Below are 25,589 nucleotides of genomic sequence, written 5' to 3'. Positions count from 1 at the left end.
TCCAGACCTCTCGTTAGATTTCCTGCCTTTTTCCTGCGTAAAGGCAATCGGAAAAGGTTAGTGCATGTCGTTTCAATGGGGTTTTCACACTAATTGCTCATCTCCATTCCATTTTCGTTAGCTGCTGGCTTCCTCGGTAAAAGCCCTTTGATGCATGCAACGGATCAAATTTTTCCTCGTTGGAGAGTCATTAAAGGCTCATTTAGCTTTAGTGCATCTGCCTCTATGTCTCCAGGAATTCCAGTGTTTTGTGATCACCAGTGTGGTAACTGAAGACTGCCAAGGTAGGCTAATTATCCCTTGGCTATTGGAACTATGGTTATGATAAAGGAAGCTATTGCATATTAAAGAGTGTAGCCAAGCCAGGGGCAGGCTATTGGAATTGGGACTGTGTTTGAGAGACGTACCAATTCAGTGAGAAAACAAGGCTGATTATTCTCCATGTAAATAAATACAAATATTTTGACTTTTATCTGCAACCTTGTGAGAGTCTGTCACATCTGAGGTCCTGCAGCAGCCGCAAGCCAAGTTACTACATTATGGTTTGGCGGTGAGATAAATGCTTTTCTGTCAAAAAGGACAATCCATATATCTCTAGGGCTTGGGCCCCCAGTACAGCAGTATAGGGTTTTTGTTTAGGGCAAGGAGATTAGGTTTGCCCTAAAAGAGGGACCTGAAGAAGTTTAGTTAGTGCTGGACAGCAGGGTTTTTCTTTTTTCTGTTTGGCAATTGTAGGGCTGGGAGTGGCTAGGGCTGGGAATTTAGCCAGAGCAGCAGAGAGAAAACTCTGGTCTGAAGGTGGTCAGAAGAAAGAAGTGTTATTCCAGATGTGAGTCCTTGAGCCCAGGCCAAGGCCTAGTATAGAATTTAGGCCAAGGCCTAGGGTAGACCGAACAGGCCCTATGCACCACCCAGCCACCAAACCCCCGCACACTCACAATAACCAACAGGCACCACAAGAAAGGGGAAGATAGGCTGTGAGGCCTGCCTGAATGCTCTATCGGGAACCCACTCACACAGAGACCAAGCAAGCAGGCCTCACGGCTGACCAGGAACCGACTCACACTCTGGGAAGGGGGAAAGAATAAACAAGGGTTTCACACGGAACTGCACCACACACAATGCAGGGTAAAGCCACAGAGAAAGGGTGAGAGGCAAAAGCCTCTAAGGGAAAACAAAGCTGTGCCACAGGCGAACAAGAATACAGGAAGCCCCAGAAAGAAACACTAGGTTTAAACAGCACAGCACTCAGGGAAAAGGAAACCAACAATAGGAATATACTCTAGGCTGAAACAACACAGCACACATGGAACAATGCTGTACTTTCAGCACACAAAGGAAAAGGGAGAACTACCTAAGGAATACAGAAACTGGACCCGCAACCCCGAAGAGAAAAAAGGAACTGCTAAAGGGAAAGAACAGGGCAGAGCACTCTGCAGACAAGATAAGGGGGGAGTAAACAAACAGAGGAAGCTGCCTTGACACACACAGACCAGAACAGGAACGCTGCTCTCCACACACACAGGAGACAGCTACAGCAAACAAAAGAGAACTGAACAAACAACAGGAGCAAAATACAAGGACAAGGGAAGGCAGAACCACAGGGAGCAGAGCAGCAGCTCAGCACAAGCAAGGGAACACGGAGGGAGAGAAAGCTGAACAAATAAACTGAAATGATTCAAGGCAACAGCTTACCCCCACACAGCACAACGTTACAGCAGGAGAAGCAAACCAGGTGGGGGAAGTGAGGCAATCAGGCTCATGCTGGGAATACCCAACACACACACAAACAGCAAGCACAAGGAGAAAGGCTAAACTCCCACATAACACAAGCCCCAAACACAGGCTGGCTTCAGCAAGGCAATCAAGGCCAAAGCAATGATTGCAAGGGAAAGGCAGGCTTAAATGGATCAAGCTTCTGACGTCTGCTGGCTCAGCCCCTGACAAGCCAATCAGGAGTGAGTCCCAAACCTTCCCCTGCCTATCCAGCAGAATCATAACAAGAAGAGTGTGCACTTTGGCCTGTAAGGTAAGCCACAAACAGCCAGAGGAGCTGGCAAAGTTAAAAGTGAGAAAAACAATTTAAACCCTGGAAACTTCCTTAATTGAAGGGCAGAGGAAGAGTATGTTGTGGCTTTAGAATCAAACATATAAATGAAAAGTGACCGACTCACCTGAAAATGCGCAGTAGAGACCGAACGTTGAAAGTGCAGAAGTCCAAGCCCCGCCTCCACCAGCAGTACAGCCCAATAGGGAGGAGGGCTTGGACATGGGCGTGGAAATTGGAGGAGGAGGAGCAGGGAGGGAAGGAGGGGGTGGAACTGAGGAAACGGATGCAGCGATGGAGAACTGACGACACGACAGGAGGAATCACGGGAGGTAACGAAAGCAGCTGAAGGAGGACATGATGGCAGAAAGAGGGGGGCGACGCCGGGGGGGGGGTCAAAGGTGGCGGCGGTGGGGGGGGGGGGGGAAATGCGGCGGAGGGGGCAGCAGGGCAGAGGAGGTCACAATCGCGGTACACTAGGAGATGGGTGGACATGGATGGGAGCCCGAGGATGGAGGGTAGGGGAGAGAACAGTTGATGGACACGGGTGGATGGAGCAGATGGGAGGGAGGAGAGGGGGGTTGCTGGACATGGGGGGAGGGCAGGGAAGAGAGCAGGGTTGGTGGGACGGGGGGAGGCCAAAGGACAACAAAAAACTCGCCCGTTGTTATGGGCTTAATGGCTAGTAACCTATAGACTGCAGAGTGCTGATGAGCTGGGAGCTTTTTTAAAGCAGAGCCTGGTTAAGATAGAGCACAGCATGTGGGAACCCAGGGTAATTAACTGAGAAGCAGCTTCTAAAGCAGGAGGTGCTCAGTGAGAGTGAAAGGTGAAACTAGAAACTGTTGCCACTGAGCTAGTGGACAGGAAAAAAAAAACAAAAGAAATGAGAGAGAGAGAGAGAGATCATGTTCAAGTGTACAGCGCTGTGTACGTCTAGTAGCGCTTTAGAAATGATAAGTAGTAGTAGTAGCTGGTCCTGTTTGTCCTGGGGAAAGGCAGCTCCTGATGTCACAGCAGGCCTAAATGGAGTGAGATAATCCAAGCTGGGGCCAGAGATAGAAACTGCTGCACTACTGGTTGTTCTGCACATGCTCAGCTGGCCGACTGACTTCCCCCCTATTGTATGCAATTGAGGCCGATCGCAAAGCAGCGATTCTTTACTGGGACCTTTGTGCATCTGGTCTTGGTGAGGGTGTGATAGTAATGACAGGTGGGGAAATCGGAGGAGAGGGAATCGGGGAGGGGGGCCCTCCTTTATTTTCTGACCTGGGCCCAAGCAGGTCTAACACCAGCATCTCCAGTAAGGACCTCCTCCAAAGATGGCCAGAACTCCCTTACTACCAAGCTCTGCAGTCGGCAACAGCATACTCGAGCCACCAACAAACTAAGCATGCATGGGGTGCTGGAATTGGTGGGTTAGGATGTGGCTGCTACCTGCCAGGCTTGGTAAAAGGGAGTTCTGGCCACCTTCGGAGGAAGTCTTCAGCTGACAGAACTTGAGGATCCTCATTAGCTAAAGTATTTATATTTTGAGGTAGGGGTTAGGTCAGGGCAGAGAAAATTTTCTACCCACCCCCTTTTTTGGGCTCAGGCCCACCCAAAATTGGCTGGCTATGCCACTGTGCAATCAGGGGTGAGGATGCAACAAAGAGTAAACCAAAGCTAATCCAACAAATAGGTCTTTATTGCTGATGTAAGCTTTTCATAGCTGAGGCTATATATTACCAACTGATAAGAAAAGTGGTAAACTAAAGGACTAAGGAGCCTTTTTACCAAGCTGCGGTAAGCACTAAAGTGTGCTTAGTGCAGCTTAAAATGGCATGCCATAGAGCGTACCGAAGCATCCCCTGGTGTTTTTGACATGTCCATGCAATACCAGTGTGCTTAAAAATAAAAAGTATTTTTTCAGTGAGGAGGCATGTCTGGGGGCAGAGGGTGGACACATACATAGTAACATAGTAGATGACGGCAGAAAAAGACCTGCACGGTTCATCCAGTCTGCCCAACAAGACAACTCATGTGTGCTACTTTTTGTGCATACCCTACTTTGATTTGTACCTATGCTCTTTAGGGCACAGACCGTATAAGTCTGCCCAGCACTATCCCCGCCTCCCAACCACCGGCTCTGGCACAGACTGTATAAGTCTGCCCAGCACTATCCCCGCCTCCACCACCGGCTCTGGCACAGACCGTATAAGTCTGCCCCGCACTATCCCCGCCTCCCAACCTCCAGCCCCGCCTCCCACTACCAGCTCAGCTATATTACCACACACTAACTGATTAGCATAGGATTTACGCATGAGCCCTTTAACACCTACAAAATAGGTAAGGGCTCACATTCTAATTTTGTTAATGGTCATGCGCTAATGGCAACATTAGCACATGGCCATTAAATTGGAAAATGGAAAATCAGCCATTTTCTGGTCATGGCACTTGGAAAAGACCCACGTAAGGGTGTGCTAAGGCTACTTTCCTCACCTCTTATTCCCTTACCCTTATTGTTCTGTCTGTTTACCTGTCTTATCTAGATTGTAAGCTCTTTGAGCAGGGGACTGTCTTTTTTGTGTATGGTGTACAGCGCTGCGTATGCCTTGTAGCGCTATAGAAATAAGTAGTAGTAGTACTTGTTGGCACAGCTTAGTAAAAGGACCCCTAATACTGTAATAGGGTGCCTGTGTCAAAGTTGGGAAAAGGCAACACAAGTGTCTTTGATCTTTTTCAAAAATGGGTATCCAGAACCAACCACTATACTGCACAAAGGAAAATGTAAATATGTGCACATACTCTATGCATATTTTAAAATATATGTACATACAGTTGCAGATCTACTATGCCCTAGAAATGCCTATATGCATCGTCCTCCTACTTTGTATGCGTGTAGACCCCCACGTAATTTTGCAAGAGCCACTTTCTGCTTATAAAACACAATTTACATGCTGAAAATGCTTCATAAAATTACCTCTTTTGTGCAAACCTTTGAAAATTCAAATTCCACCCTAACCATACCCTGAGGAAACGGCACGGCAATATGAGGGTAACCTTGTAACCTAGCAGAAAGGGCAAGAAGGTGCCTATTTGTAGCCTATTTTATAAAGAAATATAATACCTACAAAGTGTCTTTATAAAATAAAGGGTTATTGATGCAGGCTACCATTAAAACAGGCTATGTTACAGTTAACCCCAGTTATTAGTATCTAGGTCTCATTACCTAAAATGGACCCTGTGCTAAAACAGCACAAGCTAATGGTATAGTAACACATTATAACAGTAGCCCACTTTGATAACTTCCCCTCAAAAGCACAAATCCTTCATAAAATTATGACAAAAGTGAAGCTGTGGACATTTTTGGCTGATCAGAAGCACAAAGCATGTGCACAAATTGCCATAATGCCTGTGCTCTGCCCAAACCCTACTTCTTAACATGCCTACAACCCAGGTCACGTTAATACAGGTGTACCAGTCATCCAGTGTACTTTTATGCAGGGGTTGTTTTTATAAATACCATTTTATGCATGCACTATCCCATGGTGTATGTTTTATTCTATAAAAGCTCAAGTCCCACAAGAAAAGCGCTGTTTTACCCAAGGAATTCCCTTGAAAATTACCCTCTCAGGCCCTACCTGATTAGAAATGGGACAGATTTCCAAAGGGACATTCATCTTCCGGGACAATTCCCTGGCTAATGGGTGTTTAACGATGGCATACCCATGCCCAATTCGGCTGGTGTTTAACAGCAGGGCATCCAACACATTTTCATCCACCTCTGTGCCCCCCCAGTCTAAGGAAAAAGAGAGAGTGTGTGCATGAGAGAGAGAAAGAGGTCTTCTTATGGCAAAGGAGACACTGGTGCAAGCATGGACATACATTTTAAATGGTCTTTGTAAAAGAAAACATGACTTTCCATACAATATCTATCTTGTACTTCTAAGGAGAATGGCAAACATATAGAGGTCAACTTTCAATCAACACAGCGGCTGGCTTAAATCATAGGCATCAACATTTCAAAACGATTGGAGGTGCCAAACACAATACAAATTATCCCTCCCCTCAACACAATGAAGGACTTTTCTCAATATTGGAGGTGATCAGCACTCACTGAGACCCACAGAGCTGCCTCCTGTGGCCTAAGGAGAAATGAGGTTCAAGCTTCTGCTACTAACCTACAAATGCACTCGATCTGCAGCCCCTCCTTACCTCTCAACCCTCATCTCCCCTTACATTCCTACCCGTAACCTCCGCTCTCAGGACAAATCCCTCCTTTCAGTACCCTTCTCCACCACCGCCAACTCCAGGCTCCGCCCTTTCTGCCTCGCCTCACCCCATGCGTGGAACGGACTCCCTGAGCCCATACGCCAGGCCCCCTCCCTGCCCATCTTCAAATCATCGGGGCAGACGATCTGCAAACTCCAAGATGGAAAATATATAAAGCAGATCGTTGATAGATAAAAATGATTTTTATTAATATACTAAAATATGCATACAATAGCCCGACATAGGCCGTGTTTCGCCCTGCTGAGCTGCTTCAGGGGCTACTCAATGATTCTCCACTATCAAAGGAGGAGTAAGACGATAAAAGCAACTGTAATATATTATACAGTTGATGTCTTGAAAAAAACGACTCTCCCAGAGATATTGAAACAAATGATCAGTAACATGCGATCAATCAAACAGAGCGCTCTGGGAGATAAGTGGCTGATTGATTGATCGCATGTTACTGATCATTTGTTTCAATATCTCTGGGAGAGTCGTTTTTTTCAAGACATCAACTGTATATTATATTACAGTTGCTTTTATCGTCTTACTCCTCCTTTGATAGTGGAGAATCATTGAGTAGCCCCTGAAGCAGCCCAGCAGGGCGAAACACGGCCTGTGTCGGGCTATTGTATGCATATTTTAGTATATTAATAAAAATCATTTTTATATATCAGCGATCTGCTTTATATATTTTCCATCTTGGAGTTTGCAGATCGTCTGCCCCGATGATTTGAAGATGGGCAGGGAGGGGGCCTGTGCTGGGCTACTGTATGCATATTTTAGTATATTAATAAAAATCATTTTTATCTATCAACGATCTGCTTTATATATTTTCCATCTTCAAATCATTGCTCAAAGCCCACCTCTTCAATGTCGCCTTCAGCACCTAACCACTACACCTCTACTCAGGAAATCTAGACTGCCCCAACTTGACATTTCGTTCTTTAGATTGTAAGCTCCTTTGAGCAGGGACCGTCCTTCTTTGTTAACTTGTACAGCACTGCGTAACCCTAGTAGCGCTCTAGAAATGTTAAGTAGTAGTAGTAGGTCTTACCTGATAATTGTCTTTCCATTAGTCCTTCCCACTATTCCAGAACCTGTGTGATAGTTGTGTCCATCAACCAGCAGGTGGAGATAGAGAACTGAAAACTGAGCTGAGATATACCTCACTTAGCATCCAGTCCAGCTCCTCAGTATTTATGTAGACCAGCAGTAAGGATAAAATCAGAATAAACACAACAACCTTAAACAACTCACTAACCTAACACTAACCAGACAAGCAAACACATATGGACCCTCTCTCATCTCTGGACAACTTGTAGAGAACAAGAGATATGCTGGAAGCACCATGCAAGGTGACAGTTGTTATTTGACCCATTACTTCGCACTGACTAAACATCTCAGAAACCTTGGGTGGGCCTCTGGAATAGTGAGAAGGTCTAATGAAAAGAAAATTATCAGATAAGACCTAATTTCTCCTTCCATTACATAGATTCCCATTTTTCCAGAACCTATGGGATGTTTAAAAGCAATCCCTCGAGTGGTTGGGATCCTGGTGCTGCTGCCTGGATGACCCAAAGCCCCAAAACTGGCTTCCAAGCACGCCACAATATCCACCCTGTAGTGCCTGGCATACAGCATCAACCATGTCGCCACCTTGCAATTATCTGCCAGAGATAGTAAGGTAGTTTCCACCCAGGATGTCACTGTACACCTCATAGAATGAGTCCACAAGATCTGAGAAGCCTGCTTCACAACAAGCAAATAAGCTGACACAATAGTCTCCCTTCAGCCATCTAGCAATTGTGGGCTTGGAAGCCATGAGGCCAAGCCTATTCTTACCAAAAAGCACAAACAAACAGTCTGTCTGGTTTGCAAAACTCATTCATGACTTCCAGATGAGGACTCTACGCACATCAAGAAGCTTCTAGGAAGAATACTGGGCCTCTTGGTCCTCTCTGTGAAAAGATGGACAGATTGGTTGAGATGAAATGCTGATACCACTTTTAGAAGAAATGAAGGAACCATGCATAGAAAGTGGAGAGAAAGGATCCCAACTAGACAGAGCCCGATACTCCAAAACCCTGCATGCTGATGCAACAGCCACCAAGAACTCTGTCTTTAGCATAAGGTCTTTCAAAGAGGCCTTCCGGAGTGGCTCAAAAGGAGACTTCTGAACAGCCCAAAGTACTAAATTAAGGTTCCACTCTGGATACAGCATACGAAAGGGAGGCCACAAGTGACCCACTCCCCGCAAGAATCGAACGATATCTGGTGAGTCACAAGAGATGACTTCTGTAGTTGGCCTCTTAAACAGGCCAAAGCTACAACCTCGACTGTTAGAGACCCCCAACGCTAATCCTTTCTGAAGACGTACCTGGAGAAATACTACAATGTGCACGATCTGAGCAGAGAAGGTGGAAAGTCCATGCTCAGAACACCAGCTCTCAAACATCCTTCACACCCTCACATACACTATGGATGGAGAGCATTTGCAAGCAAGGTAACAATGACTGAATCACAATAACCTTTTTCTCTCAACTGAGCCCTTTCAATGGCCAAGCTGTAAGACCAAAGGGGCACAGATCTTCCTGAGCACCAGACCTTGCTTCAGTAGGTCCTGCATCCGTCCAGCAGTTGGATCAGGTCCACATACCACGACCTCCACAGCCAATCCAGGGCTACAAGAATTATTCAACCCCGGTGCAATGCAATCTTTTTCAACACACAACCTACCATGGACCAAGGAGGGAAGCCATACAGTATATGTGTCTCCAGCCAGGGCTGCAGTAGGGCATTGATCTCCACTAAGCCTAGTTCTTTCCAACAGCTGAAGAACTTGGGCACTTTGGCATCTCCTTTTTGTCACTATATTTTTTTTATTATATATTTATTAAATTTCAAATTATTACAAATGAATATCAATTTGTAAGGTAATACAGAGATACAGTTATAAGGCAATTGAAAAATAAAAGATAAATATATCTAAACATAATATTCTAACTCTTCCTTAGACCACAACTATTTTTTTTGGGGGGGGGAGTGGATTTAGAAAACTTAAGGAGAGTTCAATAAGGCAAATCATAGTTTAAACCATAATTGGCATAGTCCTGTTCTTTATCCCATCATTTCTTATTAGCTGATACAGTTGTTCCAGTCTGTCGGCTAGTTGGGTTTTTAGAGTCCAGAAAACTTTTCAGCTGACTTGGCTCAAAAAACACATATTTAACACCTAATAAATGTATCACACATTTACAGGGATAAACTAATGTAAATGTTGCTCCCAAATTCTTTGCTTCTTCTCTCAGAATCAGGAATTGTTTTCTTCTTTGCTGGGTCACCTTGGTAACGTCAGGATATACCCATATTTTTTGACCGCAGAATAGTGCCGAAGAATTTTTAAAGTATAGTTTCATAATCATATTTAAGTCCTGCTCAAATACTAAGGAAACTATCAAAGTCCCCCAATTAGATATTTCAACCATAGAGTCTTCGAATAATGCCGTTAAATTCTGCAAATCAATATCATTTCTCTGGGGGGCTACGTTCTCCATATTTGCTGGTTGAGAAGCCTCTCCACGCTTCTGAATAGTTGGAAGGTAATAAACTTTATTACACGGGGGAATATCTTTAGGAGAAAGCTTCAAATCTCTTGTAAATATTTTTTAAAGAAATCGTAGGATGATAATGCTGGTGAAATTGGAAAATTCAATAGTCTGAGAGTAAGACGTCGATTAAAATTCTCAATTTGCTCTATTTTGCGAGATGTTAACATTTTATCTTTAACCAAGGTGTCCACAGTCAATTTCACTATATTTACCTCCTCTTTTACCTGAGATACTTGATTTGTTACCTCTGTTTTAACTTTATCGAAGGATTCCGACATTGTAGACAATTTACTCACTATTGTGGACATTTCTTTAGTTGATTTAGCCACCTCAGCTGCAAGTCCCCGGACCACTTGCCAAATAGCCGTCAGAGTAATCTCCTGTGGGGCTCCTTGCTCCAGTATACTTCCTTCTGCTTGTCCAGGGGAGGAACCGCCAAGCAAGCTCAAACTGTCGGCGTCTTCCGTCTCAGCTTGACCTGCTAACCCCCGCCCTGGAACTTGCAGGACACGGAGGTTGCGTCAGCACTGGCGGCGATAGTGTGGTATCAGGCCCCAGGAGAGACGTCGCTCCTTCGGCGTCACTCAATACGGGACTCGCCAAACCATGTTCCACCGGTAAGCTTCTCATGTAGCGGTCAAGGGTCTGTTGGATTGCAGATGAAGTAAGGGCTATCGGCGGTTGCCCTTTAATCGCTGCATTCCGCTTAGTATGGGGCATTTCAACATGAGAAGAGTAAAGTGAGGTATTTCCAGCAGACTCCCGAAATGCTCACGCAGCAAGCTAGGACGCCATCTTACCACTCCCCCTCCTTTTTGTCACTATCAAGTCTAGAAATGGGGAACCCCATTGGTCCACTATTAGATGAAACCCCTGGTTGGATAGTACCCATGCTCCCGGGTCCATGGAGAGCCTGCTGAGAAAGTTCACCTCCACATTCAAGGATCTAGATATGTGAACTGCTGACCAGCAAAGAAGATTTTTCTCCTCCCAATTGATGAGGAAACCCACCTCAACCACCATCGATGGCTGTGGGTCCCACCTTGCTAGTTGACATAGAAGCCAACTTTTCAAAATGATTGGAGGTCCTGAAGTTTTTTTTGTTGTTTTTTTTTTTACAGGCAGTGCATTCTCTTCCCCCCCCCCCCCCCCCCTCTTAAAATCCTGTCTGCTGCAGTCTTCATCTGGGCAGTGGCAACGCCACTCATAGGCTGCCTGCAACCTGCACCAGGACTTCTTCCCTGAACAGTCCCACCCCTCAGTCCCCCTGTACTGTGCAAATATAAGAGATGCAAATTTCAAAAATTGACATATTTCAATCACTATACTATAGATAGGTTAACAAACACAAATTAAACAAAAAATGGAAAATATGATATCATTTTTATTGGACTAAATACATTTTTCAATTAGCTTTCAAAGGCCAAAACCTCTTTCCTCAGGTCAGGACAGTATACTGCCTTTATGGTATTCTGTTCTGACACGAGAAAGGAGGGTTTGGTCTCCAAACATTAGTCAAAAATTGTATTAAAATTAGTCCAATAAAGATATCACCTTACTTCCATTTTCTGTATATTAACACAGCTACCACACTACTTTATCTTAAACTAAAAATAAAATTCATTTTTCCTACCTTTCTGGTCTGGCTGTTTACTGTTTCTAATTGTGTTGGTCCCAGTCTTGTTTCTTCTTTCCTCGATCTTAACTCTCCCCCCTTTCCATCCAGCGTCTACCCACCTCTTCCCCCTTTCCTTCCAGCATCTACCCCCTCTCTTCCCCCTTTCCATCCAGCGTCTACCCCCTCTCTTCCCTCTTTCCATCCAGCATCTATTTTCTCCATCCATGTGTAGTTTTTCTCCTCTTTTCCCTTTCCTTCATCTCTGTCAGTATGCATCTCCTTCCTCTTTCTTTACTCCCCTGCATCCATATGCATCTGCTTCCTCTCTCTCTTCCCTCTCCTCCATCCATGTCCACCATTTTTCCTCTTTCTCTGCCCCGCCATCCATGTTCATCTCACTTCCTCTCTTCCCTCCCCTCCATCCATGTCCAGCATTTCTCCTCTCTCCCCTCCATCCATGTGCATCTCCTTCCTCTGTTTTCCCTCCCCTCCATCCATGTCCAGCATTTCTCTTCTCTCCCCTCCCCCTCCATCCATGTGCATCTCCTTCCTGTCTTCCCTCTCCTCCATCCATGCCCAGCATTTCTCCTGCCCTCCCCTGTATCCATGTCCAGCAACTCTCCTCTCTCTCCTGCCCTCACCTGCATCCATGTCCAGCAACTCTCCTCTCTTCCCCTGCCCTCCCCCTGCATCCATGTCCAGCAATTCTCCTCTCTCCCCTGACTTCCCCTCCATCCATGTCCATCAACTCTCCTCTCTCCCCTGCCCTCCCCTCCATCCAGTCATGTCCAGCAACTGTCCTCTCTCTCCTGCCCTCTTCCCCCATCCATATCCAGCAATTATTCTCTCTGCCCTCCCCTCCATGTCCAGCAATGCTCCTCTGCCTTCCCCTCCATGTCCAGTGATGCCCCAAACCCCACCTGCCCCCCCAGATCCAGTTCCCACCCCCCCCCCCCCCGCCCGACCTGCCTGCCCTTTCCCTCAACAGCCCTCCTTGCCTTCCTGCGGCCCAGCCAGCGCTTAAAACTCATTTTACCTGACTGAAATCGTGACTGCAAAAGAAGCAGAGTAGAGCAGGCTCACCTTCAGCCTTCCCCTTCTCTCTCAGCGTCCCGCCTCATTTCCTGTTTCCATAAGAGCAGGACGTTGAAAGAGAAGGGGTAGGCTGAAGTCGAGCCTGCTCTACTCTGCTTCTTTTGCAGTCATGACTTCAGTCAGGTAAAATGAGTTTTAAGTGCTGGCTGGGCAGCAGAAAAGCAAAAAGGGCTGTTGAGGGAGAAGAGGGCGGGTAGGTCGAGCTGGGGATGTTGGAACCGAAACTTCGGATGACTGACGGGCGGGAAAATATTGGGGGTGCTCGAGCACCCACAGCACCCACGGAGTCGGCGCCTATGCTAGTTGATATAAGCCACTGCCGTCGCATTGTCAGAGAAAACTCAGACCGGGGCCCCACCAAAAAAGGTGCAAAGTCGCATAAGACATTCCACCCTGCCCTCAGCTTCAAGTGATTTATGGACCACTGAGACTCCTGTTCTGTTCAGGTGCCTTGTGCCAGATGGAACTTATGAGCTCCCCAACCCCACTTGCTGGTGTCCGCTGTCACCACTTCCCATGGTATTATTGGAAAGGGAGCTCCAATGGTCAAATTCCTGGGTGACAACCACCACTGCATACTCCGTCTGGCAACCAGCATCCAAGGAAGATGAAGGTCGTACTTCTGTGACTCCAGAGACCAGTGGCTGAGAAGAGACTCCTCCTGTAATGGCTGCATATGAGCCCTTGCCCATGGAACCATTTCCATCTCCGCTGTCATTGACCCCAGAACCTGGACAATATTTACATGTCACTGCACGTATCACTAGGCTGCCCCTCTGCTCTGCAGGGATGTCTATGTAGCTATTGTTGTCCATATGATGCCTGACAGACGTTTTTGTGCCTGTTTTTTTGGTTGTACATATTTTGGTTGTTTCATTTTGGAAAATGGCTGATCATTTTGGATGTTTTCAGCACGAGAACATCACACTCGTTTTTCCTGTTTGAAAATGGCTGTGAGATGGGGGAGTTTTGGACAAGACGAGTAGAACGTTCCATTCTGACATGCACATTCTTTCAAAAATGCCCCTCCATGTGTCTCAGACCTAGGGTAGTATGATAATTTTGCTTTCTGATTCTTAGAGATGCTCTTTGGGATTAACATTTCTTATGAAAACCTCCTTTAAACTGATCTTGGTAGTTTTCAGCAAAACATAAGTACATAAGTATTGCCATACTGGGAAAGACCAAAGGTCCATCAAGCCCAGCATCCTGTTTCCAACAGTGGCCAATCCAGATCACAAATACCTGGCAAGATCCCAAAAAGTACAAAACATTTTATACTGCTTATCCCAGAAATAGTGGATTTTCCCCAAGTCCATTTAATAACGGTCTATGGACTTTTCCATCAGGAAGCCGTCCAAACCTTTTGTAAACTCCGCTAAACTAAGGTAATCTACAGAGTAAAAGCTCATAAAACACTTGTAGGCAATGTTCCCTCTAATTTGTGACTGGTTATGTATGTAAAAATTCTTTTGTGCATCTTTTTAAAAGCAGAGTTCAAATTTGTACACTTTGAGCCAAGTGTACCTCGGCAAGAATAATACAAAAATATTGGGATTTCAAAAATTATATTAGAGTGTTTTAATTTAATGTAGACAAATGCAAAGTGATGCACATTGGGAATAATAATCCGAAACATAGTTACCTAATGTTAGAGCCTACCTTGGGAGTCAGCACCCAAGAAAAAGGTGGTGGTCTAGCCAATAAGCTGAAATCCTCTGCCCAGTTTGTGGTGGCAGCCTGCTAGGAATTATTAGGAAAGGGATGGTAAATAAGACCAAGAATACTATAATGTCTCTGTATTGCTCCATGGTGCAAACTCACCTTGAGTATTGCATTCAGCTGTGATTGCCATATTTCAAAAAAAGAGATAGCGGAATTAGAAAAGATTCAAAGAAGAGTGACCAAAATGATAAAGGGAAAGGAGCTCGTCTCATATGAGGAAAGGCTAAAGAGGATAGGGCTCTTCAGCTTGGAAAAAAACATGGCTGAGGGGAGATATGATTGAGGTCTACAAAATCCTGAGTGGTGTAGAACAAGTAGAAGTGAATCGATTTTTTACTCGTACTCACTCAAGGAATGGTACTACTTTTAAAACAAACAGGAGGGGTTATTTTTTTCCACTCAGCAAATACTGGAATTCGTTGATGACGGATGTGGTAATGGCAGTTAGCATATCTGGGTTAAAAAAAAATTTTCTTCTGGAAGAAAAGTCCTTAGTCTGCTATTAAGACAGACATGGGGAAGCTACTGCTTGCCCTGGGATTGGTAGCATGGAATGTTGCTATTCTCTGGGTTTCTGCCAGATACTTCTGACCTGGATTGGCTACTGTTGGATACTGGGCTAGACGGACCATTGGTCTGACCCAGTATGGCTATTCTTATGTTCTAAATATTTAGAAAATATCAGATAACTGTCACGCCCCTTACCTCCTTGTCGGTGGGGCTCTCCGGCGGCGCAGGGATTCTCACCATCTCTACGGGTCCGGCACTTTGGGGCGGTGCTGCGCCCTTCTGCGGCCCTTTCTAGCACTGTGCGCGCGCCCAGGTCCCCCATGTCACCCTGCCTGCAGTCGGATTAGCGCGCTTCCTGAGGAACTTCCGAGGTTGCTTGTGACTGCCAAGCCACCTTCCTGCTCCGCAGGCAGGCTTCTGCGCCCCTCCCCTCACTGCCTTCCTGACCTATCAAGCTCTCCTTCTCCAGCTGCCTCCTGTTGATGTCAGACGCCTACACTACTTCAGGAGAGCTTTCCTCTGCATTATTGCTTCGGCTTCTAGTTGGTAAGCGTTTATCTCCACTGTGTTCTGCCTGTGTTCCTGGTTCTGACCTTGCTTGTACCTGGATTACTCTCTCGTCTGCTGCCTGCCTGTAATACCTTGATTGTACCTGGATTACTCCTTTGCCAGCTGCCTGCCTGTTGGACTGTTGCCTGTACCCGGGCCACTCCCTTCTACTCTCCTCCGGCTGGTTTCCTCAGCTCCCCTCTCATCTTCTCTCTACGTAAGTCCTGTCAGCCACCCGCACCTGGGGGCTCAACCCCCGGGGAACAGTGGTCACCGCAGGTGAACCTCGGGGTTGCTCGGCCGCCAAGCAGAGTCAGGGTGCGTATCCTCGCACTCAGCAGTGCTCCATTTGGTACAAGGAACTCACAAACCTGACAATAAGTTTTCTGTGCTGCTGTAAAACATCTAAATAACCCGTTTACTAAGCCGTGCGCTAATGTCAACACAGCCCATTCACTTTGAATGGGCTTTGTCAGCATTGCCACGCGGCTTAGTAAACAGTGGGGTAAATTTGTTGCAGTATTATATTTCCTGTATGTACTGCATTTGGTGGGTGTGCAGAGTTCATGATTTGTCAGTTCACACCCATGCACACAGCTTAGAGCTAACATTGCTTATTGGCACTATTCCCTTTAAGCCAGTAGCTCTCAACCTTTTTCTGTTGTGACACACCTGATGGACAATATTCATGTGTGTGACACACAACATAAAATCATAGTCAAACAAAAAAGCTAAATATTTCATTGACAGTAAATTTATCCCTTATCATACAAAACTACTACTACTACTACTATTTAGCATTTCTATAGCGCTACAAGGCATACGCAGCGCTGCACAAACATAGAAGAAAGACAGTCCCTGCTCAAAGAGCTTACAATCTAATAGACAAAAAATAAATAAAGTAAGCAAATCAAATCAATTAATGTGAACGGAAAGGAAGAGAGGAGGGTAGGTGGAGGCGAGTGGTTACAAGTGGTTACGAGTCAAAAGCAATGTTAAAGAGGTGGGCTTTCAGTCTAGATTTAAAGGTGGCCAAGGATGGGGCAAGACGTAGGGGCTCAGGAAGTTTATTCCAGGCGTAGGGTGCAGCGAGACAGAAGGCGCGAAGTCTGGAGTTGGCAGTAGTGGAGAAGGGAACAGATAAGAAGGATTTATCCATGGAGCGGAGTGCACGGGAAGGGGTTGTAGGGATGGACGAGTGTGGAGAGATACTGGGGAGCAGCAGAGTGAGTACACTTATAGGTTAGTAGAAGAAGTTTGAACAGGATGCGAAAACGGATAGGGAGCTAGTGAAGGGTCTTGAGGAGAGGGGTAGTATGAGTAAAGCGACCCTGGCGGAAAATGAGACGGGCAGCATTCAAATTCTGGTGTCACCTCAGTAATTGTAACACAAAATCTGTTTACTGATAGATACTGTGAAGCAATACAAAACCCTGCAAATATGCAACTCAGAAACGATGTAGCAAACAGAACCTAAGGACAGCAGACACGCAACATTTCCATTTATTACTGAGGGTAATGAGGAAGCAGAAATAAAGGACCATTTATGGGGAATTCAAGAATCTGACTCTCAGGATCTCTGCTCACCCTTGCTTGCAGACACAGATGGTTATTAAGGAAAGCACAGGCTTGCTTATACCACATTTTTGCGACATACCTCCCACCTGTTGAGGATACACCAGTGGCATAGCTACGTGGGGCCTGGGGGGCCTGGGTCCCCTCAGATTTGGCCCTGGCCCCACCACCGACCCCTTCAACCCCCCCCCCCCCCCCCCCGGCGTCGCCAACCCTCCCCCGTCGCCATCGCCGTCGAGTACTTGTGCTGTCGGGGGTCCCCAATCCCCGCCAGCTGAAGTTCTGTGTCTTCAGCCCTTCTCTGGACCGACGCGTTGCTGCAGCAACTGATCTGATTCCGGAAGCGGGAAGCCGATTCTCTTTGCGTGGTATGAATCGTCCTGACGTCCTGCACGTGTACGTGCAGGACGTCAGGACGATTCATACCACGCAAAGAGAATCGGCTTCCCGCTTCCAGAATCAGATCAGCTGCTGCAGGCTGCAGCAACGCGCCGGCCCAGAGACAGGCTGAAGACACAGAACTTCGGCTGGCGGGGATTGGGGACCCCTGCCAGCACAGGTACTCGACGGCGATGGCGGAGGGTTGGTGATGCGGGGGGGGGGGGTTGGTGGCGGGGGGGGGATAAAATGTACCCCCTCACCTTGGGCTCTGGCCCCCCCTCCCGCCGAAGTCTGGCTACGCCCCTGGGATACACCTGTGTGTTTCGACACACTGGTTGAGAATCATTGCTCTAAGTTGAGCAAGAGTTCTCCACCTACAGTCCTGCCAGTGGAGGGTGCTGTTTTACTATCACATTTCCAATAGTGAGGGACAGGCAAGCTCTGCAGAATTCCAGGGAATTTGCATGTCCCTAGCAATTGAAAACATAATATTGAAGCACCATCCCTCACTGACAGCAATGCAGTTAGGCTTAGAGGAAACAGTGCTTATAGGATAAAGCAAACTATAATCCAACGGTTCCCAAACTATGCACTGCAGCACCCTGGTGCGCCGCAGCGAACTCTCCTTCCCCCACCACCGCTGCAATGCTTGCAGCTTACATTTTGGGGCTGTCCGCGATTCACACAGGCACTGCAGGGACTTCCCTTTGCCGCTTTCGGCCCTCGCAACAGGAAGTTGCATCAGAGAGGGCTGGATGCAGCAGACTGGGAAGGCCCCGGATTGCCTGTGTGACTCACAGACGGCCCAAAAATGTAAGCTGCAAGCATTGCAGCAGTAGCGGGAGAAGGAGAAGAAAGTGGCAGCAATCCTGGACCTGCAGGAAGGAAGGTAGCGGTGTGCTGGTGTGAGAGGAGGGGGCTGCAGGGAAAGGGAGACCCATGTGGGGGGGGGGGGTCCGGAGACTCATGTGACTAAGGGGAGGGTGCCGCAGAGACCCATGTGGCCAGGGGGGGAGGTGCTGCAGAGACCCATGTGGATGGGGGGGGTGCCACAAACTACTATAATCCACTGAACATGCAACGGAGCAGGAGTATTGGAGAAATCCAGATATTCTGAAGGATTTGAAAATGAATCCGAGTCTGGGAGGGCAATGGAGGAATACAAGCATTTACCTGTAGGTATGAGCTAATGTAAAGAACAATGTAGGGAGAGAATGGAAAGGGCTACAAATGAATGAGAAAGACTAAGACTAAGAAGGAGATACAGGGTGCCAGCTCTGATGTGCTGTGGGTTCTGGAACATCTCAGTATCAGCCAGCTGTCTTATCTCCCTCCTATGTCACCTCTTTTCAAATGCTACAGGTCCAGAAGATTGAAAAGGCGATATGGAAGGCAAATCTGATACTGGAGGTACATAAGCACTCGTAACACCTTCAGAGCTGGAACCTATGGAAAGAGGTCTACTGGGGTGAGTGAGAAAGAATCTGTGTTTCAAGGCAGTCTACATGTGAAACTCTCAGAGAGAGCTGAGGGTCTGAGTAAGTAGGAATGAAGAAAGACCACCACTTTCGGCGGTCACTTTCCCCAAGTCTACCTTAAATTGCGGTTTATGAAATTTTCATCTGGGAATTTGTCCAAACCATTTTTTAAACCCAGCTATGCTAACTGCTTTTACCATATCCTCTGGCAGCAAATTCCAGAGCTTAATTATGTGTTGAGTGAATGCTTTTTCCTACTTGTTTTAAATGTATTACTAAGTAACTCCATGGTGTATCTTTGAAAGAGTAAACAATTGATTTGTGTTTACCCATTCCACTCGCTCATCTCCCCTCAGCTGTCTTCTCCAAACTTAATAGTCCTAATCTCTTCAGCCTTTCTTTATAGGGGAATCGTTCCATCATTTTTATAATTTTGATCACCTTTCTCTTTACCTTTCCTAATCCGCTATATCTCTTGAGATGGGTCAGTCAGAATTGCACACAATACTCAAGGTGTAGGAGAACCATGGAGCAACACAGAGACATTACGATATTTTGTTTTATTCTCTCTTCCTGTCCTAATAATCCCTAACTTTATGTTTGCATTTTGGAGATTTTTATAGAACTCAAACTTGGGAGAGACCATGGGGCTCATTTTCAAAAGAGAAAAATGTTTAAAAAGTGGCATAAAATCGACATTTGGACATTTTGCTTGCCAAAACGTTCAAACCACTATTTTTGAAACCCATTCTTTAAACATTTTGGTACGCATTTCGTTGGCAGTGTGTTCAAATCACAAGGGGGAAGGATTTTGGTGTTCCTAAGACCTAGACATTTTTGTGCCATAATAGAACAAAACAAAAACATCCTGGGCTACAACTGAAACATTTTGATCTATACCTATTTTTATCACGACTAAGTCAGAAAGAGGTGCCCTAAATGGCCACATTACCAATGGAAGTATTAAAGCATGACCCCCCCCCCCCCTTATTCCACCAGAGGTCACTGACCCCTTCCCACCTCCAAAAGATACGAAAGAAACAGTACATGCCAGCTTCTGTGACAGCCTCAGATGCTATAGCCAGTTCTATTAGAGAAGCAAGCAGGTCCCTGAAGTAGACTAGTGGTCAGGGCAGTGCACCATACAGAAGGGGACCTAGGCCCATAATCCACTCTAACTGTTACACTTGTGGTGGAAAGTGTGAGCCCCCCACAATCCACCAAAAACATACTGTACCCACATACAAGTGACACCAGCCATAAGGGCTACCATAGTGGTGTATAGTTGAGTACAGTAGATGTTGGTGGGTTTTGGAGGGCTCGCCATACAATCTCAGGGAGCAATGGTGAGATGTGTACCTGAGACCTTTTATGTGAAGTCCACTGCAGTGCCCCCTAGGGTGCCCCACTGCTCTGCTTGGATGTCTGTGTGGTCAGTCTACTAAGAATGCTGGCTCCTCCTACATCCCAATGGCTTGATTTTGTGTGCTTTTCACTTGGACTTTTTTTTTTTTTTTTTTTTCGAAAATGGTCCAAAAAACATAAACACACTGAATACAGCAACGTCTAGAAAAAGGCCATTTTCAAAACAAAAAGATAAACATTTTTCATTTTCGAAACTAGTTATATTCACCACTTGAACTGTAGATATTTTGAGCAAAATGTCCAAAGTTGGTTTTAAATGTCATATCAAAAATTTCCTTCTATGAGAGCCAAAGAAATACAGCAAAAATGCTTATAATTAGCAGGCTAAAATATTGTCATAACAGTATTCCTGCCATTTTATTATTTAATTTTATTTCTTGACATAATACCTCAGACAAGTACAGTATGAAGCCTCTAACCCCAGGATTCTATATGGCGTGACTTAAGTTGTGTGCGCAAATACAGTCATATTTTGTATTTGTGCATGCAACTTAATTAGTTAACAAGCCAATCAGCAGTGATAATTTCCAATTAAGCAATTGACACTAATTGGCATTAATTAGAATTTACGCGAAAAATTGTATAATGCAATGCGTGTGGATTCTAAGACGCATAGTTGAAAAGGGGGTGTGGCCATGGGCTTGGAATGGGTGGGTCGTGGACCTTTCTAAAATCTATGCCTGTTGTTATAGAATGCACCTGGTTTGTGCCTAATTTAGGTGTCAACATTTACACCAAGTTTTACTTGGCGTAACTCCCCACAACTAAATTTAGTCACACGGATAGGCACTCGGCTTAGTCCATAAACTGCATGGAAATTTAGGCTTTGTCACGGAACCTGCGATAGTAATCCCTTGGGCTGCAGCAGACAAGTCCTCTGGGGAGGCGCAGAGCAGAGGCGAACCAGGCACTGACTACAAACAAGGTACCAGACGTGGCAAATAGACAAAGCACACTCAAGACTACTACTACTACTACTAACTAGCATTTCTAAAGCGCTACTAGGGTTACGCAGCGCTGTACAATTTAAACATAGGACAGTCCCTGCTCAAAGAGCTTACAATCTAAAAGACAAGAAAACAATCTAAAGACAAGTGAACAATCTAGAGGACGAGTGAACAGTTAGTCTGATAGGGTGGATAGATTGGGGTATTTTATATATCTCGAGTGGTTAGGCGCCGAAGGCAGCATTGAAGAGGTGAAAACAGAGCCTGGCTAAAGCGAAAACCAGGAACGGAACTTAACAAAAGCAGGAACCAGGAACAAAGGAAGGACACTCATACGGGCCGCAAGGCCGAACTGGAACCCACTCATACCAGAGGGAAGTGAAAAGTAACAGAACGGAATCTCTTGAGCAAGTACTACTCAAGCAGAGTACACACACTGCACCTAACAAAGCCACAAACAAGGGGTCAAAAGACCCTACACACAGGCACAAACAAACTGAAGGGGAAAGGACAACCCCACTTAGACTCACATGGTAGAAACCACAAGTAAAAGATAAGAAAACCACACAGGGAGCCAGCACAGGGCTGGGCTTAGAACCACAGCTAGAAACGAATAGTCCTAACCAAGTCAAACAGACATCACACAGAGAGGTAGCTCAGGGATGAGCTAGTAGTCCAGCTAAACGGAAGAGCTGTCCATTTGTGCCACACAGAGAGGCAGCTCAAGGCTGAGCTAGTAGTCACAGCTAACAGAAGAACCAGCCACTCAAACAGAACCAAACAGAGAGGATACTCAGGGCTGTGCTAATAGACACAGCTAAACGGAAGAACAGCCCACTCATGCCACACAGAGAGACCGCTCAAGGATGAGCTAGTAGTCACAGCTAACAGGATGAGCAACCCACTCAAATTCAAAACAGAAACCTCACAGAGAGGACTCAAACAGAAATCACACAGGGAAAACTCAAGACAAGGCCACACGGCCATAGAAAAGGAACACTCATGGCTGTGCCACACAGCACTCAAGGAAAAAAGGAAGCCATTCATAGGAACACTCTAAGCGGTACCATACACCACTCATGGAAAAGGAAAGCCACTCAAAGAAATACTCAAGGGTGTGCCACCAGGCACTCAAGGAAAAAGGGAAGCCACTCAAAGGAATATTCAAGGCTGTGCCACCAGGCACTCAAGGAAAAAGGGAAGCCACTCAAAGGAATACTCAAGGCTGTGCCATACAGCACTCAAGGGTAAAGGGAAGCCACTCATAGGAATACACAAGGCTATGCCACACAGCACTCAAGGGTAAAAGCAAGCCACTCATAAGAATACACAAGGCTGGTCACACAGCACTCGGTAAAGGGAAACCACTCATAAGAATACACAAGGCTGTGCCACAGAGTCAAATAACAGACACTAGAGACAAAGGGAAAAGCAAGCAAACAAACAGGGAAAGCTGCCTTTACATACACAAATCAGATAAGGAGCGAGGCTCACAAGAATCAGGAGACAAACACAGCAGACAAAGAGTTAAAGCAAGCTAAAGGGAAGGGCTGCTTCTAATACACAAATCAGAAAGAAGCAGGGCTTACACTGCAAAGGGAAATGGGAAATGGGGCTTGATATACCGCCTTTCTGAGGTTTTTTTGCAACTGCAGTCAACGGTTTAAAGCAAACAAAGGGAAAAACAAACAATTTTCTTACCAGAACTCAGCCAGCACACAGCTGGGTAGGGAAAGGAAAGATAGGCAGAGACAGAGCAGACAGAGCGTAAACAGCTGCACGGAAGCAAGATAATCAAGGAAAGCAGCTAGGCTGGGGAAGCAAAGTAATCAAGGAAAGCAGCTGGGCTGGCAACAACCGGCTCTCTGAACAGTGAAAGGTAACAATGGAAAGCACAAAAGGAAACAGAACAGGCTTATGCTGGAGAGCCTAGATAACAAGGAAGTAATCCATTCAGGTTCAAACCAGAACCACACACACAGAAAAACAGAACAGGGCTTTGCTTGGGAGCAAAGTTCACAGGGAAATAATCCATACAGGTTTAAACCAGAACCACACACACACACACGGAAACAGAAGAGGGCTTTGCTTAAGAGCAAACCTAACAGGAAAGTAATCCATACAGATTCAAACCAAAATCACAGACACAGGGCTCAGGGCTGTGCCCAGAGGCACAGCTTAACAAGACGACCAGTTCTCTCAAATCAAACAACAACAATACAACAAGCAAAGGGAAAAAATAGACCTGTTGCAAAGGCAAGGCAGGAAAGCTCCCTGGGTCTTTATAAAGGAGTAGGCTGATGATGTCACAAGTAGGAAATGAAGCAGAAGCAGGGAGAACAAAGCGAGGCTTGACCTCAGGGACACCAAAGCGAGGCTTGGCTAACAACAACAGGAAAAAAAGCAGACTGGAGAAGTCACAGAGCTAGATACAGAGAAACAGTAGGTCTGGACATAAGGGCACAGCCACAACCGAGACAGGCTTATTCTATAAAGTACGTCTAAATTAAGGTGTACTTTAGAATATGCTTAGGCGTATTTCATTTCGGCGCCAATTTTTTAGGCGCAATATATAGAATCTAGTACTAAATGTGCTGATTCTTCTCTCCTGAAGGAAAAAGAATGTATTTGTTTAGCTATATTTTCTTTAGAAAAGGGGAAAACCCTGGCCTGTGCATAAATACTAGAATTGCAAGTATTGCCTCCCCTTTCCTTCATAAAAAGATTCTCCCATTTCTTTTACTTGTTATAATCTTCCCCTTTTCCAATACTTTACAAAAAATTGCCCAGTGCCCTTGGCTTACTGGTCTCTCCAGCATGAAAAAAGTATGGCAAATAGACTCCTTGTGAAGAAGGGATGGTTAAGACATCTTTGAAGTACCAGAGGGAGTTTCCATGATCTTCCTGCCCAACCTATGAAATAAAAAATGGTCCTGAGCTGTGCAGCAAAAGAAATCAGACATTTAAAAGCAATACCAATAATTTGAAGCAGCTTCCTAATTCTAGAATATCATTTGTTTTGCTAATACAAAAGCAAGCATTTTAAGATCCAGTGCTTCACTATATGGGCTTTTCCTATTTCAATTTTAATCACCATTCCCTGAGTATCCAACATCTGGTGAGACAGGCAGGCAAAGGAGATTATCTAGAACATTCAGCATGATTCTTTGCATCATCCCTATCAGTGGTATGAAAATACTAAGAATTAAGGGGCTCTACATTGGACACTAATGTGTGTTTAACACAGCTTTAAATGGAGTACCGAGATATGTACAAGGGCATCCTGTGGTAACTGCCAAATTAGCACATGTTAATCCATGCACTAAAAAAAAACAAAACAGATGCAACACTGGGCCTTCAGGATTGAGATAATCAATGTCCTTTTTGTTATGAAAATTACCCGACACGGGCCGTGTTTCGGCGTACAAACGCCTGCCTCAGGGGTCTAATACAAAATAACATAAATATATTAGTCATAAATAGTCATAAATAAAAGCATGCACATATAAAAAACAATCCAGATATAAAAAATTTATACTAAGCATAAATAACGATAAATCAAAACATACACATATAAAAGAATGTATAAAAAATATATATATAAAAAAACATAAAATTGTAAATGAGAGGGACCGGTAGTTATTCATAATTGCATGATTGAGTGTGTCAACAAACACTTGCATAAATTATATCCTTAAAAACGACATATAAATATACTGTTTAACAGATATAAAACCAATATTGTGCAAAAGGAGGACCAAATCCTAAAGATGATTAATGTAATTTGGACCAAGACCACTAATTTGTCGTTAGCATTAAAATAAAGAATTGCAAATCAATGTACTAATTCACAGATGTAAAACCAGTCTTGTGAATAAGGAGAACCAAATTCTTAAGGTCAGCAAAAACTTTAAAGAATGTGAAATCATGTGGCATTCTCTCAACTTAGCACAGTAACTCTAGCGGATAGCTAGACGGTGTCTCGCTTCAGTAAATAAATGTTAGCACACAAAATTTGTACTTTATTTATATATATTTTTTATACCATGCCCTCTCGAAGACGTTGCAAGACATCATTGACTTTGTATACTTTATTTATCTAAAACAAAAATCGACAAACTGGGAGAATGCTAGAGTACATTACATTTTTGTGCAGAATTTGTTGATAACATCTAGAAACCCCAGAAGAACAATACTTTGCACTATATAGCATCCATTAACATTTTTTATTGGGGATGCGATGCATGAAAGCTTGCCCCATTCTGCTTTCATTTTGCCTAGCTGCATTTACTGCACTTTGGGAACCGTAAACACGCTCTGGTGGTTGACTTTGTGGCAAATCGTAGGCTTGAAGCTACTTCAAGTATTGGTTAC

At 45.1% G+C, this 25,589-nt stretch overlaps 1 protein-coding gene across 1 annotated transcript in view; it reads right to left on the bottom strand.

The window, feature by feature from the left end:
- Positions 1 to 25,589, bottom strand: part of ADA2 (adenosine deaminase 2) — a 131,127-nt gene that overhangs the window by 3,680 nt on the left and 101,858 nt on the right. Inside the window, 2 exon segments of the mRNA XM_030215327.1 lie at positions 5,671 to 5,828; positions 24,020 to 24,128. Coding sequence (XP_030071187.1) covers positions 5,671 to 5,828; positions 24,020 to 24,128 — 267 coding nt within the window.

Source organism: Microcaecilia unicolor, chromosome 9, assembly GCF_901765095.1.
Source record: "Microcaecilia unicolor chromosome 9, aMicUni1.1, whole genome shotgun sequence".
NCBI classification, from domain to species: Eukaryota; Metazoa; Chordata; class Amphibia; order Gymnophiona; family Siphonopidae; genus Microcaecilia; species Microcaecilia unicolor.
This window is presented reverse-complemented; position numbering and strand designations above follow the sequence as displayed.